The 15,086-nt window shown below is 48.1% G+C and overlaps 1 protein-coding gene across 1 annotated transcript in view; it reads left to right on the top strand.

The window, feature by feature from the left end:
- The window catches only part of NUP214 (nucleoporin 214), a 58,881-nt gene that overhangs the window by 16,710 nt on the left and 27,085 nt on the right, over positions 1 to 15,086 (top strand). The window contains exons 23-32 of the mRNA XM_081967362.1: positions 592 to 843; positions 2,239 to 2,394; positions 2,711 to 2,819; positions 5,737 to 5,800; positions 6,495 to 6,594; positions 9,400 to 9,490; positions 10,365 to 10,429; positions 10,532 to 12,271; positions 13,615 to 13,685; positions 14,780 to 14,933. Coding sequence (XP_081823488.1) covers positions 592 to 843; positions 2,239 to 2,394; positions 2,711 to 2,819; positions 5,737 to 5,800; positions 6,495 to 6,594; positions 9,400 to 9,490; positions 10,365 to 10,429; positions 10,532 to 12,271; positions 13,615 to 13,685; positions 14,780 to 14,933 — 2,802 coding nt within the window. The remainder of the gene's footprint in view (positions 1 to 591; positions 844 to 2,238; positions 2,395 to 2,710; positions 2,820 to 5,736; positions 5,801 to 6,494; positions 6,595 to 9,399; positions 9,491 to 10,364; positions 10,430 to 10,531; positions 12,272 to 13,614; positions 13,686 to 14,779; positions 14,934 to 15,086) is intronic.

The following is a 15,086-nucleotide window of genomic DNA, read 5'->3' as shown; positions in this document are numbered from 1 at the left end:
CCTTACACGGGAAAAGACCCGAATACAACAAAACCAGCATGTATGTTTGTATGTATGTATGTATGTATGTATGTATGTATGTACACACACAATCCATTTTCCATTAAGCACTCATCTGGGTACAAATATTTTGTACTTATGAACTAAATGGCTGCTGCTGGAAGTTACAGGGGCGCTGGAAAAAAAGTGACTTAAGGACCGTTTTCAAACTTACCGACCGTTGCAGCATCCCCGTATCATGTGATCAAAATCCGGACCCTTGGCAACTGGCATGTACTTCTGGTTTCCTGGAATCATTTTTTTTTCCAATTAGATTATAGAATAAAATGCAAAAATACAGAAGCAAATAGGAAGACAGAGCAGGGAGGAAAAGGTTTCCCGGGATCACGTCACCCCTTTTTGCGACCTTCCGGCAGGCCTGGTCGATGGGGAAGCCAGATTCACTTCACTACCCTGTCACTAACTGAACAACTGCAGGGTTGTTCGCTTAACAACGGTGTCAGTAAAGACCCTAGACTGGGGTGAAACTTGGTTTCACTTCTCAAGAGAAATTTGGAGCTTAATTGCGGGTTTTTTTTTGTTTTTTTGCAGCAACTCTGTCCCAGTCGGCTTTCCTGTCTCTGAGATACGATGAAGACCTGGATGAGATCAGCTCTGCGTCTTCAGTCACCCAGTCCTTGGAAAACGAGGACACGGAAGCAGTGGATCAGGAGGAAGGGGAGGTGGTGGTACCGATCCCAGCACCTTGCCACGCCCCGGTCGTCCGGACACCTTCAATCCAACCCGCCCTGTTGTCGCAATCCCTGCATCTTGGCAAACCCCACATCACAATGGGCACTTTAAGTGAGTCGATAGCAGCATTTAATCAATTCTTCTCCATTTAGAGAGCTTTCCGTGGGGGAGATTAAAGAGGTTAAGACCTGTTCTGATTTAGGCTTCCTGAACAAGCAAGAAGCGGAGTCTTGGTCCTGGCAAACCCCCTTTTATTTACACAACTGTGAATTCCTTTCATTCCCGGTCCGCAAGGCTTAGTGAAACAGTCTTTGAGAGGGATGTTTATCCACACGAACCTTATCTCGCTGGGAGAGCTGCCAGATAACTAGCTTCCAACCGCAGGGCAAGGCAACCCTTGGCACAGAGTCTCTTATAGTCACAAACAGAACTTTCCACTCTTGAAGTGACCGAAGGAACCAATTGTTTCCTGCAAAAGTCCCCTCCCACTTCGCTCCTCCTTTGTTTCCTCTGGGAGGGGCCAAACACCTCCAAGGTGTGGCTTTACTCCCAAGTCGACCCTGCTTTCTTAGTTGTCCTTGTCTTCTGGCAGCTCTGCGCATACGCACACTGGGAACAGGCTCCAGCTGTTCCTCTGCCTCACTGCTGTCTATCTCCCTCTCTGCCTCCCACGCAGAGCCCTCGTCTGAGCTTCCCTCAGCCCCCCAGGACTGGCCCAGGTTCCTCCCCAACCTCCTCACTGTCCGACTCTGCTGCCAGCTCTGCGGGCCACAACAAGACCTGCAAAAATTGAATGAAAGGAGGGCTGTAGAGTCCTTTGTGCGCTCTGAGCTGGCTTGCTTTCTTGCAGACATTTCATGACCCAGCTTGGTAACATCATCAGTGCCAGTAAGGAATGGGGTTTGCTGTCCATTTATATTCTAGTGGCTTTTTTTCTCTGTGTATGTGGGGGTTTTCCTTGGTTGAGTTGTTTGCTGTTAGAAATTTGCATTAAAATTAGAAAAAAAGTTAGTAAAATGTGGCAGAACTCCCTTAAGAAATGTCTCCCTTAAGGACAGAAATTTGGGTCTCCGTTGTCATCGCAAGTGGAAGGCTACCTATATTTCATCCCAGAAAGACCTTTCTTGACGTGGTTTTCAAACCCTTTTCTGGAATGGCAAAGACAAATTATCCTGAGCCGTGACAGCCGTTCCTCCGGTTCATATATTGGAATAATTAGCATTATCGGCCTCTGAGGACCGCTTAACGTTCCATTTGGGAGAGTAGAATTGCAGTCATAAAAGAGACGCTGAATAATAGTGGCCTGCATCCAGCTGAAGAGAGAACTGTGATCTTAAAGGATTCTTGAGGAAGCAGCAATCCCTCCTAGGGATCTTAATTTGGAGAAGAGGTTCATAACGTTGGCAAGGAAATTCATCCCTTTTGACTTTTGAGATTACCTAACCAAATATCCTCCGTCTTTCTCCCTTTCCACCCACCCACCCCCCTTCTCTCTCTCTCTCCTAGTGTCTACCCCTAAACCTATCCTCCCTGGGGCAGAGAACACGACGTTAGCAACGAAGACGGTGAAGCACCGAGCCCCCATTCCTTCCGTCACTCTCCCAGCCCCCCAGGCTGCTGCAGAAGCTGCCTTGAGAAGACAGGTGGCGAACCAGAATCCAGGTATTCTATTCTATTCCGTGTTCTTATTCTATTCCATTCCAATTCTGAATTCTATTATTCTATTCATTCCAATTTTAAATTCTATTCTATTTATTCCATTCCATTCTTTACTCTACTCTACTCTATTCCTTATCCTATTTTATTCATTCCATATTCTATTCTCTACTACACTCCCTATTCACTATTCTGTTCTGTTCTATTCTACTGTACTCTACTCCCTATTCTCTACTCCACTCCACTCCACTCGGCTCTATTCCTTCGTCTGTTCTGTTCCATTCCATTCTAAGTTATCTTGCTCTTTATTCTTGCTCGACAGCGGTGAGCACCTCCCTGACCGAATCGACTCTGAAGAATGTCCCTCAGGTGGTCAACATCCGAGAGCTGAAAAGCAGTGGGTCTCCCCCAGCAGTCTCTGCAGCGGTGGGGTAGGTAACTTCGGCCTTCCTTCTTGTCGCTTTGTCAAATGAAGGAGAGACTCTTCAAGCCGGACAGTTAATGAATAAGTAAGAATTTTAATTCTGTTGAAAGAGATTCTTTGCCGAATCCCCTAAAGCAAAGATATTGGGAGTGGATCGAGTTCATTCATTGTTAATGTTGACTTTTTGGCTGCAGCGTTTATTTATAACGCCTGTGTGTGTGTGTGTGTGTGTGTGTGTGTGTGTGTGTGTTGGCCTTCCACAGTTATGCTTTATCCAGTTTTCCAGCCATACCAAATAGCTGTTCCCACTCAAATGTCCTTAAACCTCTCCTGAGCGGTTATTATGCAAGCCAAGAACACGCCAGGGTTGCCTTTAGCGGAGCAAAACTTTGTTGATAGCTGGACATTTTGCCTTGGAGAAGAAGCTGGGCAGTTATTTTAGTTTAAAGGTTTTTTTTTTTATTACAAATTTTAACATATTTTATGATCTCTTCTTTTACATCCTCTCATATGCATAATGTCAGGTTTCCGAAAGATGCCTTAATTTTACATCATATCTCTATTTCTAATTTCAGCCATATCAGTTTCAGCCTCTTTCCATATTTTTTTTATCTTAAACTTATTTTCTTCTTCATACATAAACAATATCACCAATCGCCTTAATTTCTAATCTCTTGCAATAACATCAACTCCATCGCTAAATATGTTTCTCCAATTCCCCATCCCACTCTTTTAACATTTCATCTTCGTCTCTTAATTTAAATTATCTTCAAAGTTAAACCAAATTGCCATTTCAAGTTTCATCTGTTGGTCTGTTTTGCTCTAAGCAACATACACCATCAAAATCCATTTTTTTACATAAAGAACATTTAACTTATTAGCCATAATTGATAATGTTGATATAATTCCCTTACATCTTAATTAACTATACAGCATTAATAATATTAGTACAATTCCCTTTAGTATACTAATATGTACCTTATTTCCCTTCTTTCTAACCGTTTTCTCTTGCTCTCTCAAAGTTTAGCTGGGCAGTTTTTTTTTTAAAAAGAAACCATTGATGGAGTGCCCACAATTTCCAGTGGCTAGCCGTTCCACTGACTAATCATTCTCACTGTGAGAAATTTCTCTTTAGTTCTAGGTTGAATCTCTCTCTAATGCTCTTCCACCCATTGCTTCTTTTTCTTACACAAGTGGGATTGTGTGTGTGTGTGTATGCAGTTTCTATGAATTTAACAAGCCTTAGCTAGCCATCTCGGGTGAACTCAGCCCTAGTAGGTTTGGCTAGATTTGCCCAACGGAGCTAAATGAAGGCTGTGTTAAGTGAGTTTTTGCCCCATTTTACCACTTCTCTTGCCACGGTTGTTAAGTGGATCACTGCAGCTTCTTAAGTTAGTCACGCGGCTGTTAAGTGAATCTGGCTTCTTCCCCGCTGACTTGGCTCGCCAAAGGGGAGATCACGTGACCCGACCCACACTGCGACTGTCATAAATGGAGCCAGTTGCCATCAGTCCGTTGTTTTCTATGCCGTTGTAACTCCGAATAGTCACTAAACAAATGGTTGTAAGTCAAGGACCACCCGAACACCGGAAGCGGGAAGAAAATCGTCCGATGCTTTCAGTGTCAGAGTTGCAGAAAGAGCTGGAAGTAAAATGCTCGGCTCTCTCCAGAATCTTTCTCTAAATCGGGGCCTTTGTGAGTTTGTACAAGGTGGATCTGCTTAGCTGATGATGATGATAAGGCTATAAATCTTCCTCTTTGTACTCCCACTTGGGTACGGGGGGGGGGCGGGGTGAGGGAATCCATTACTCTTTTGTTTTATGCTGACCCTGAAAATTTTGGCAGGAGTTGCAAATCATGAGCCAGTGAAACTTCATATTTTTTTTCTCCCTCCAATTTCTCTGCTGAGAGTCTGGCTTGAGGCCACTTCACCTCTTAGCGTTAAATTCTTGGTCAAAAGGCTGCCGTTCTCTTTGTAAATATTGGATTTTCTTGGCTTGGCCAGGACTTTGCGCCGGCTGCTTAGTGTCAGCCCAGCCTACCTCACTGGGTTGTTGTTATGGGAATATAAACTGGGGAAATCTGCCTTGAATTTTCTGAGGATGCAGAGATGAATGGATGGATGACAGATAGATGGATGGATGACATAGACAGACAGACAACAAAGAGACCTAGGTAGGGGGAGAGAGGCAAGGAAAGAAGGAAGGAAAAACTGTTGAATGAATGGAGAGATGACATGGATGGACAGAAGGAGGGAGGGAGGGAGGGAGGGAAGGATTGTATGCCAACACAAGAAGATGCTTCTGAGTAACTCAAACTCAAGGATGCAGCAGGCAGCATTAGATTTGCCACCTTTAACACCTCTGATAAATGAGAAGATTTGATTTGTTCTCCTTGCCAATTAGCCCAGCCTTTTCCAGATGGATACTATCCGGAGGTTTTAGGGTTATAGCGGTTTCCTGAATTCCAGACGAATTCATCATCTCAACCCCCTTCAGAGGGTACCTGCTTGGCAAAGTCTAGCTTACCAATAGGAAGAGAATATTTGCAGCTCAGGGTTGACCAGGGGAGTCCTTGGTGTATTCCCTGACCGTGGGTATTTTCTTGCAGACATTTCATGACTCCAACTAAATTAACAATCCTAAGTGATGGAAGGGAATGGAGTTTACTCTTTGTCTTACTCTAGCACGGATGATGTTACCTAGTTGGGTCATGAAACGTCTGCAAGAAAACCACCAAGATCAGAGAGCACCAAGGACTCCAAAAGTCTAGCTGGTGCTTAAAAAGAAAGCAGAGATTAGTGACCACTGATCTAGAGATCACTGGTTGGTTTCTGGCCTGTTTATGGAACGGAAGATTGGTTTAGTTTGGGTTCTGAATTATTTGGTTAGGTTCTATCATCTTCTTCTCACTTCCTCTTCCAGGTCATCAGTTCCTCAAGGCGTTCCTCAAGTTTTAGCTACCGTGGCAACAAATCAAGTTAACCAGGTACGGCTGATCTCTTGAAAGGACAGTCCTTCCCTTCAAGGAAGAAGAGCGAATGGGTCGAAAGGAAGGGGAAGCCGGAGGAGGCTGCGGTTGAGTGAAGCTGATAGCAACAGCACTTAGACTCATATGCCACTTCACAGAGCTTTATAGCCCCCTCTGAGCAGTTTACGGAGTCAGCCCATTGCGCTCCCCCACCCCCCGCCCCCACAACCATCTGGGTCCTCATTATGCCTAACTTGGAAGGACGAGTCAACCGTGTCAGCGTGAGTCAGTTAAAAATCGAGCTCCAGGCTGTGGGCAGAGTTAGCCTTCAATACTGCATTCTAACCAATGTGCCACACCTGAGAAGGGAGGGAGGAAATGGAGGAAGGAGATGGTAAGAAAAGGAAAGAGAAAGAAATAGGATGGGAAGGGAAGGGCAGATGAAAGGAGAAGGGGAAAAAAGGAAAGGAAAGGGCAGATGAAAGGGGAAGGGAAGAACAGGTGAAAGAAGGAAAGGATGGGAAGGAAAGGGAACACGAGAGAAAGAAATAGGATGGGAAGGAAAAAAAAGGGAAAGAGAAAGGAAAGGGGGAGATAAGATAGATGTACATTTTTCCAAGGCCCCTCCCTCAATGGAAACTTCTCATCTGCTTTCTGGATAGTTTGTGCCCTGCCTGTTTCCTAACCAACACCTTTTTGCTTAACATTTTAGGTGACCCCGTCAAGCGCCCTAAAGATGCAGGCTCCGCCTAGCTCGGCAGCGGCGACCGTGGCGTCCGTCGCACAGACCTCGGCTGGGAAAAAGAATTCAGGTCAGTTTACATTTAGCCTGACAGAAGGAAAAGCCAACTGGGCAGCATCTTTGGCCTTGCTGAAGTGGGCAACATCCGGAGAGGAGGGGACCCCTTCCCTGGAAATTAAAAAAAAAAAGAACAAAAATCTCAGCCATTAAAGTCCAGATTTTCAAGCGTCGTTAAGCAAATCTGGTTTCCTTCATTGGCCCGGCTTGTCAAGGAGGTCACAAAAGAGGACACTGCAGCCGTTGTAACTATGAGTCAATTGCCAAATTTTGATCCACTGACCAGGGGGACGCTCCAACCCTCATTAAGTGTCAAAAAAATAAATGATCGTGACTCTTTTTTTTCCCCCCAGTGCCGTTGTAACAAATGGTGCCGCATAACAAATAGTCGTAAGTCAAATACCACTTTCTGTCCATGTATTTCAAAGGTCCAGCCGGGAGGCACTAATAACATTAATCTCCAAAGACAACACTGAAAACCAAAGATCCAAAATTATAGACCAATCTCATTACTAAATGCCGATTATAAAATATTTATGACAATAATGGCGGAAAGAATTAAAAAAAATATACTAAAGGAAATCATACACCCAGACCAAAATGTATTTCTACCCAACAGACACATTAGAAAACAATATACAAACAATAATGAACATATTAGAATACAATGAGATACATCAGAAAAAACAAGAAGCATTGATATTTATTGACACACAAAAGGCATTCGATAACCTGAATTGGTATTTTCTTATAAATCAATTAGCAGTAATGGACTTCAGAGAGAAATTTATTGGAACGATCACAGCAATATATTCTAGCCAGATGGCAAAAAATATGCTAAATGGAGAAGCAACAGAAGGTTTCAGCATAACCACAATGAAATTGAAAAAAACCGAAATTAAAAATTCAGCACCTCTATCGTCCACCTAAGAATACCCCAACAGTCCTCCGCAGTATCTCTCCTCATTTGACCCCTCATTTGACTGGGTAAAGGACAAATCTTCCTAGCCTTCCAGAAAGCTAAAGAGGGGGTGGGTGGGCTGGCCAGATGTGGGGCATTATCCCACATTTTCAATTACACACCATTTGGGGGGATTAAGCATAATCCCATATTACAAATGCCGAAACCGGGAGCTGAATTTCTGAGAGCGTGACGGCATTTCTGCAGCCATTTGGAAGCACAAAGGCCCCTTAAAACTCATTTTCTGGGTAGAGCGTTTGAACTCCGTAGAAGAAGGTCTGTCCACTTACAGCTGAGGAGAGGCAGGATACACAGCTGCCCATAAAAACAGGCAAATAAGCCTCAGAATACAAGAGTTGGAAGGGACCTTCCATGGCTAACTAGCAGAAACAGAAGTTAAACATTGAAAAGCACAAGAGATTGATGAATTGTATAAGGAAGGTTCACTAACATGGATAAGCAAATACTATGATGATGATGATGATGATGATGATGATGTCATCGTTAGTAATGTTGTTATTGTTGTTATTATTTCTCAAAATTAACTGTACCCAAACAACAAACTGTTTATGCAGACATTGAATTTTTTTTATGCTTAATTGGGGAGAAAAAAAGAGTTGAAAGGGACCTTGGAGGTCTTCTAGTCCAACCCCCTGCTCAGGCAGGTGGCTCTATACCAGTGACGGTGAACCTATTCGACACTGAGTGCCCAAACTGGAACGCTCCATCCTCATCTTAAAAATCTCAAATGATGGAGCTCCCACATGGCTTCCGGAGACAAGCTGTTCCAGTGAAGCGACTTAGAGGAGTTAGCTTTTGTCGCAGCTCAGAACAGGCTGAGGGTGTGAGAAGTCTGCAAACTGGCAAATACAATTACGTACTTAGGTTGCGTTGAGCAGAACAGTCAGCTTTCCTGCCAAGGGTGAGCTAAGCCCTCCTCCCTGAGCATTGTGGCACACTCAGCAAAATGTGCAGGTGCTCCAGAGACAGCCACACCAGGAGTGGCAAAGCTTGGGGCCCGATGAGCTCATTGACGCAGGAAGGTCGAAGAAAATGGGATCACACTATGTTGATCAGTTTGGAGAACTGAAATGTTGCTGCTTTTCAGCTCCCTGTTCCCAAGGGTTAGACGTTGTGGCCCTCCAGGACAGCTGGTGGCAGATTCGGACGGTGTGGTGGTTGGGGAGGAACCTGGGCCAGTCCTGGAGTCTGGGGAAGGCTCTGGTGAGGGCTCTGTGTCGGAGGCAGAGAGGGGGCCAGGGCCGTATGCCAGTTATCAGCTGCCTTCAGAGTCAGACATCTGTGAGGCAGAGGAACAGCTGGAGCCTGTTCCCAGTGTGCGCATGCACAGAGTGGGAGTAAGGCCACGGGTGGACGGTGAATGGCCTCTCCCAGAGGAAACAAAAGAGGAGCGAAAGGGGAGTGGAGTTTGCAGGAGACAAAATTAGTTCCCTTAATTGGTTCATGATTCTCCTGAGGCTCCTTGCCAAGTATTGCAGATATGGGCCTGGCAGCTCTCCAAGCCAGAGAAGGTCTGTGACTGTAAATCCTCCCTTGAAAGACTTTGCTGGAGGTGAATGAGCAGAATTCACAGTCCATTAATAAAAGGGGTTTTTGTTGAGACCAGGAGTTTGCTTCATGCTCTCAGGAAGCCTCAGTCAGAACATTGGTGCCTCTTTGGGGGGAAATCACAGCTTGCAAAACTATCAACATTTGTTCCTTGGAAGGAAGAAGGTGGGATGCTAAAGAGAAATATGGTAGCTCAGTGTCTGCTGGGAATGTCAGGGCGGGAAGCAGGATTTTATTTTTTAAGCTTTGATTATCTGCTAACTTTTGTGATTCTTTTTCATGATGCAGGCGTCCCAAAGACTGTCACACCTATCACCACGACATCCATCTCAGCCGCTGCTTCCCAGTTCAACAAAGACTTTACCTTTGCCCCATCGGGGTAAGTACTATCCAAAATCCCATCCCCCTCCTCTCTTTTCAAACGGCGGGGTGGCGCTTTAAAGGGGTGGCGTTATAGCAGATGTAGCACCAAGGAGTGATCCAGGAGAGGTAGGTTTCAGCTTTTGGCAGGACATTTGGCCCCCAAAGAGAAGAGCCCAGCTGCTCTTTTAGTGACACTGTGAGCAAGATAAGAGTTAAGGTATGACATTGTTGTGGCCTGCCAGTGTCCAGTGGAGCTGGCAACACGTTCGGCCAGTGAGGAGGGTTGGGGAGGAACCTGGGCCAGTCCTGGAGCCTAGGGAAGGCTCTGGTGAGGGCTCTGTGTCGGAGGCAGAGAGTGGGCCAGGGCCGTCTGGCTGTTATCAGCTGCCTTCGGAGTCAGACATCAGTGAGGCAGTGATTTCCCATGGGGAATAAAAGAGGAGCGAAAGGGGAGTGGAGTTTGCAGGAGACAATTCGTTCGCTTCATTGGTTGGTGACTCTCCTTGCCCAGTTCTGCAGATTTCGGCCTGGTAGGTCTCCAAGCCAGATAAAAGTCTGTGACCGCAAATCCTCCCTGGAAAGACTTTGCTGTAGGTGAATGAGCAGAAATCACAGTCAATAAAGAAAGGGTTTTTTTGTCGGGACCAGGAGTTTGCTTCAGTCTCTCAGGAAGCCTCAGTCAGAACACTGATAATGATTTTAATCCCCAGAATTTGACTGAATCCTCTGTTGTCCGTAGGAGAGAGAACTAAGGGGTAGCCCCAAAATCAGACAACGTTGGGGAAAAAAACATACATTACTGCATAGAAGAAGCAACCGGTAAACTTTCTTGCCATTTATAAGGCAATTCTTACAAATGTGATGTTGGTTTGTTTTATTTTCAAACTTAGGGCTGGGTTTAACTTCACTGCGGTGACTGCTTCTGCTGTGACGCCGGCCTCTTCTGTTTTGGAAGGTAAGTTTTGGGGTGTAAGGTCTTTTGCTTGAGTATAGGGGGTCAGAGTAGAGGACCTCCAAGGTCCCTTCCAACTCATTCATTTTGTTCTTCTTTTGGCAGCTACAGCCACCCCAGCAAAGGAGCCGAACCAGCCCGAAGCCTTTTCCCTTGGAGGAGGAATGAAATTTGCCTCCGTCCCGGAGACCCCGTTCACTTTTGGGACCCCCACTCTTGGGACCCCCACTCTTTCTGCCTTCGGGAGAGCCAGCCCCGGAGACCCCGCTGGCCTTAGCAGCAATGGACAAGCGGCTGATGCTTCCCCTCCCTTTGCAAACGCCCCCAAGCTGGAGATCCTTCCCCTCAAAGCAGGTGACCCAGCGATCCAGAACTCGGCGGCCGGAGAAACATTGGGCAGCTTCTCTGGTCTGAGGGTCGGCCAAGCTGACGAGAATGCCAAGGCCGCTCCGGCTAAGGGTCCCTCTGTCGGCACAGCTGCCGCGCCGCAGCCGCCTGGATTCTCGGCCGGAAACACTCCGTCAGCGAGCAAGCCCACAGAGGCCATCTCCACTGCCTTGGCCACGACAACGGCTGGTCCAGCGACCGGTGGAATCTTCGGCAATGTCCATTTGGTCAATCCTGGTCCTCCCGGCATCTTCGGCCTCGCAGCTCCATTGGGCAGTGCCGCCAAGGCTCCATTTGCCTTTGGGGGCCCTCCTACCAGCGCCACACAAGCCTCTTCTGCCTCTGTCCTTCCGCCGTCCGCCCCGAGCCTCTCGTTCGGGGGCCTCTTGAGCGCTGCGTCCACGCCGGCTGCCCTTGCGAGTAAAGGAGAAGAAGAGGCCAGAACGGCCCCCGCTGAGAAGCCACCGTCGCCTGAAGGGGCCATGCTGCCCACGGCACAGGTTGAGCCCCAGGTGTCTGTCCTGGTCCCTGAGCATCTTCCGGCAGAAGTGCCCCATTTAGCCGCCGCCCCTGCAGAGGCAGAAGGAGGAGGGCAGGCGACAGCTCCTCCGGAAGCGGCACCCAGCCAAGAGCTGACTCCGGCCTCGGCACCTAGCGAGCCCAAGGGGCCTGAGGGGCTCCTTCTTCCTGAGGGTCCTGCAGAAGGGCAGACCGCAATACCCTCGACTCCACCGGCCATCGGTTCACCACTCCCGGAAGCCACAACCTCCCCTCCGACCACCGCGACATCTGTGCCAGCCACAACAAACACCACCTCTGCCCTTACCGAGGCAGTCCCAACCTCGTCTGGTTTCGCACAACCCTCCGGACTGCCTGCGTCTTCCTCTTCCTCACCTTCCCCTGGCTTGGCTTTCAGCCAGCCCACCACCGCGGCCTTAACCAACCCTACTGCTCCCCCCGTCTTCGGTCAGGTCTCCGCAGCAACCCCCCCGGTCCCTACTCCCTTCGGTCAAACTCCAGCCGCCACCTCTCCGTCTTCCTCGGCCGTGGCCACTGGGTTCAACACCTCGGTTTTCGGGACCACGGCCACCTCGGGCTTCGGCCAGTCGGGCTTTGGTCAGGCCCCTGTTTTTGGCCAGTCGACCAACCCGTCCAGTGGCTTCACGTTCAACCAGGCCGGCTTTGGAGCCACCCCGGCGTTCGGGCAAGCAGCTTCTTCCGCCCCTCCAGCATCCAGCAGCGGCAGCGTCTTCGGGGCAGCGTCCAGCACCAGCACGGCCAGCTCTTTCTCCTTCGGGCAGCCTTCGACCGCCGGCGGACTTTTCGTTGCAAGCAGCGCTCCCGTGTTCGGGCAGAGTTCCAGCTTCGGACAGAGCGGAGCCATCTTTGCCAGTCCGGCTTCCATGACGACCACCACCCCGACGTCTTCGGCCGGCTTCAGCTTTTGTCAAGCTTCAGGTAAGGTCCCAAGAGCATGACACACACACAAACCCACCCCCACCCCCCCACCCCCACCCCCCGTGTTGTGCAACCGACATAAATCGGAGACTGTTGTCCAAATTTGTCGAGGTGACATTGGCGACCTCGATGGTCACACACACCCCTCTTTCTTCCCTGCCCTGCCCTTGCAACTTTGAACAGTCACTGTATCAACTGTCGTAAGTCGAGGACAGCCTGTAGGACGGCTAAAAAAAAAAATTTCCATGGTCACCCCGGAGAGATCCAACCCTCCCTGGATGGCAGCCGGGAATGAATGCGCTTCTCCCAAGAGCGGAGAGGAGATTAAAAAACACAAGAGGACGGATTTTACAAATATTCAGCGTTGTTTTTTGTTTTTTTTTTATCCTGACCTCGCCCGACCCGTTTCCTGCCTGGAATCCCAGCTTAGGCAGCTTTTCATGTGGAAGCAAACATGGTGCAATCCTGTGCATTTGAAATTGGGCTGGTGGTGGTGGTGGTGGTTTTGTTTTGGAGGGGGGGGTGGATGTCTGGCTTTGCTTAAGGGGAGAAGGCCGCCCGGAGCCTGAACTTTGCAATCGTATGTGTGTGTGTGTGTTCGCGCCATGGCTGTAAAAGCGGATCAGTGCAGCTAAGCGAATGAGGCGGGCATTGAAAATCAGGAAGAAATCGTCTTTTCTCTTTCTTCCTTTCATTCCTCCTTCCATTTTCCTTCTTTACCTCCCTACCTCTCCTTCCCCCCCTTTTTTTTCTCCTCTTTCCCTTCCCTTCGTTCTTCCCTTCCTCTTCCAATACTGTCCCTCCTTTCTTTCCCTCCCACCTTCCCTTCTTTTTCCCTTTCTGTTCCTCTTTCCATCTTCCCTTCTTCCTCCTCTTCTCTTCCTCCTTCCCTTACGCCCTCCCTTCTCTTCCTCTTCTCTTCCACCTTCTCCTTCCCTTTTCCTTCCCTACCTCCTTCCTCCTCTCCTTCCCCTTCCCTTCCCCCTTCCCTTCTTTTCCCCCTTCCCTTCTATGCTCAACTCAGACCTCATGTCATATAAGGCATTCATCAATTAACCACAGTCTTTACTGCCCATATTATGCAGAACGTGGGCTGATGTATTGGTGGGCCACATATCGTATATTTTAATATGGAAAACATGCTGAAAAACATTAATTTACAACCAGTCCTCACATTGAGCAACCGTTGCAGTGTCCGTGCGGTCACCCCTTCACCTTTTGCCTCTTTGAATGGTCACTGAATGAGTTGTTGTAAGTCAGGGATTACTTGTGTGGGTCAAAATGCCAGCATTTGGTTTTCACAAGCTGTTTAACTTCCTCCTGCCTTGTTTATTTTCTTTCAGCGTTTGGTTCCAGTAGCCCAAGTACCGTGTTCGGCCAAGCCACCAACACCAGTGGGAGCCTCTTCGGCCAGGTAATTCTTCCAAACCACCTGTCTTCCTTCCTAGGGCCGAACCTTCCCACTTGGTCTGATCAAAAGAAAAATTCCTATAGAGTTGTTTACAATGGTAATCAACAACCATTTAAACACGAGCCAGCCGGGTGCTGCTGCAGGCAAAAAAGCCAATAGGCTGCATTAACAGAAGGGTACCACCAAGATCACCCCAAGTGTTAGTACCGCTTTATACAGACGCGGTGGCTAAGGCGCTGAGCTTGCCGATCAGAAAGGTCGGCGGTTTGAATCCCTAGCGCCACGTCCCGGAGTGAGCTCCCGTGACTTGTCCCAGCTTCTGCCAAACTAGCAGTTGGAAAGCACGTAAAAAATGCAAGTAGAAAAATAGGAACCGCCTTTGGCGGGTGGCAGATCGAAAACACGTAGTGGCTGCTTTTCTGAAAACGTGGACCTCCCACAGCCTGTGGCAAGGTCAGATGGACAGCGTGATGCCCACGTTCATTTTTTTTTTAAAAAAAGAGTTAAAGTCCATATACTCTGTGGCTAACGCCGCCAATCTGAACAATGTGGAATCCACCGATTAAAATCCCAGTTCTGGAGACACTCCGCCAAGTTTTATATCCCCTTTTGGGGGCGTTCAAGATTTCCTCCCAGTGGGCCCCAAAACTCCATGAATGCTGTTTCTCTGTTGTTGCTGTCGGATTTTGAACACACGCCAATATATCTGTCTCCTGTTTCATTTTGATCGAATGTCTGAATAGCCTGCCCTTCGTTCTTTTGAGATTACAAAAGTTGGGACATGCCTTTGTCTGTCACGGTGTAGAAGGGTCTCCTGCCTGAGCAGGGGCTGGGCTAGAAGACCTCCGTGGTCCCTTCCAATTCTATTATCCTGTTACGACTATTCTGTGATAGAATATTTAGCAAGGCTACAACCCTGGAAGCTTATAAGAAGATGTTGGACAGCCATTTGTCTGAAGTGGTGTAGGGCTTCCTGCCTGAACAGGGGGTTGGACTAGAAGACCTCCAAAGGTCTCTTCTGACTCTGTTATTCTATTCTAAGGCTTTGTTTGAATCGGACAGGGCCGGCCTAACCTCCTTCGTTTGGTCTTTCACAGCCGTCCTCTTCCGGCGGGGGTCTCTTTGGAGCCGGCGGCGGTGGGAGACCGGGGGGCTTTTTCAGCGGCCTGGGGGGGAAACCGAGTCACGAAGCGGCCAACAAGAACCCTTTTGGCTGCACCACGAGCGGTTTTGGCTCATCAGCCAATCCAAGTAAGTAGAATTGGGGGTTCAGCCACTACGGCCATCCAGTTGGACATCAGTCTCTTTGCAGGCTGCAGATCTACAGGGCACACTTGCATAGCATTTATTGTCATTGTACATCATGTATCCAACGAAATTGCACAGGTAGTCCTGGACTTACGA

This window comes from Natrix helvetica (genome assembly GCF_964273705.1).
Source record: "Natrix helvetica genome assembly, chromosome: 15".
NCBI classification, from domain to species: Eukaryota; Metazoa; Chordata; class Lepidosauria; order Squamata; family Natricidae; genus Natrix; species Natrix helvetica.
The sequence above is the reverse complement of the archived record's forward strand: the minus strand, read 5'-3'. Positions and strand labels throughout refer to the sequence as shown.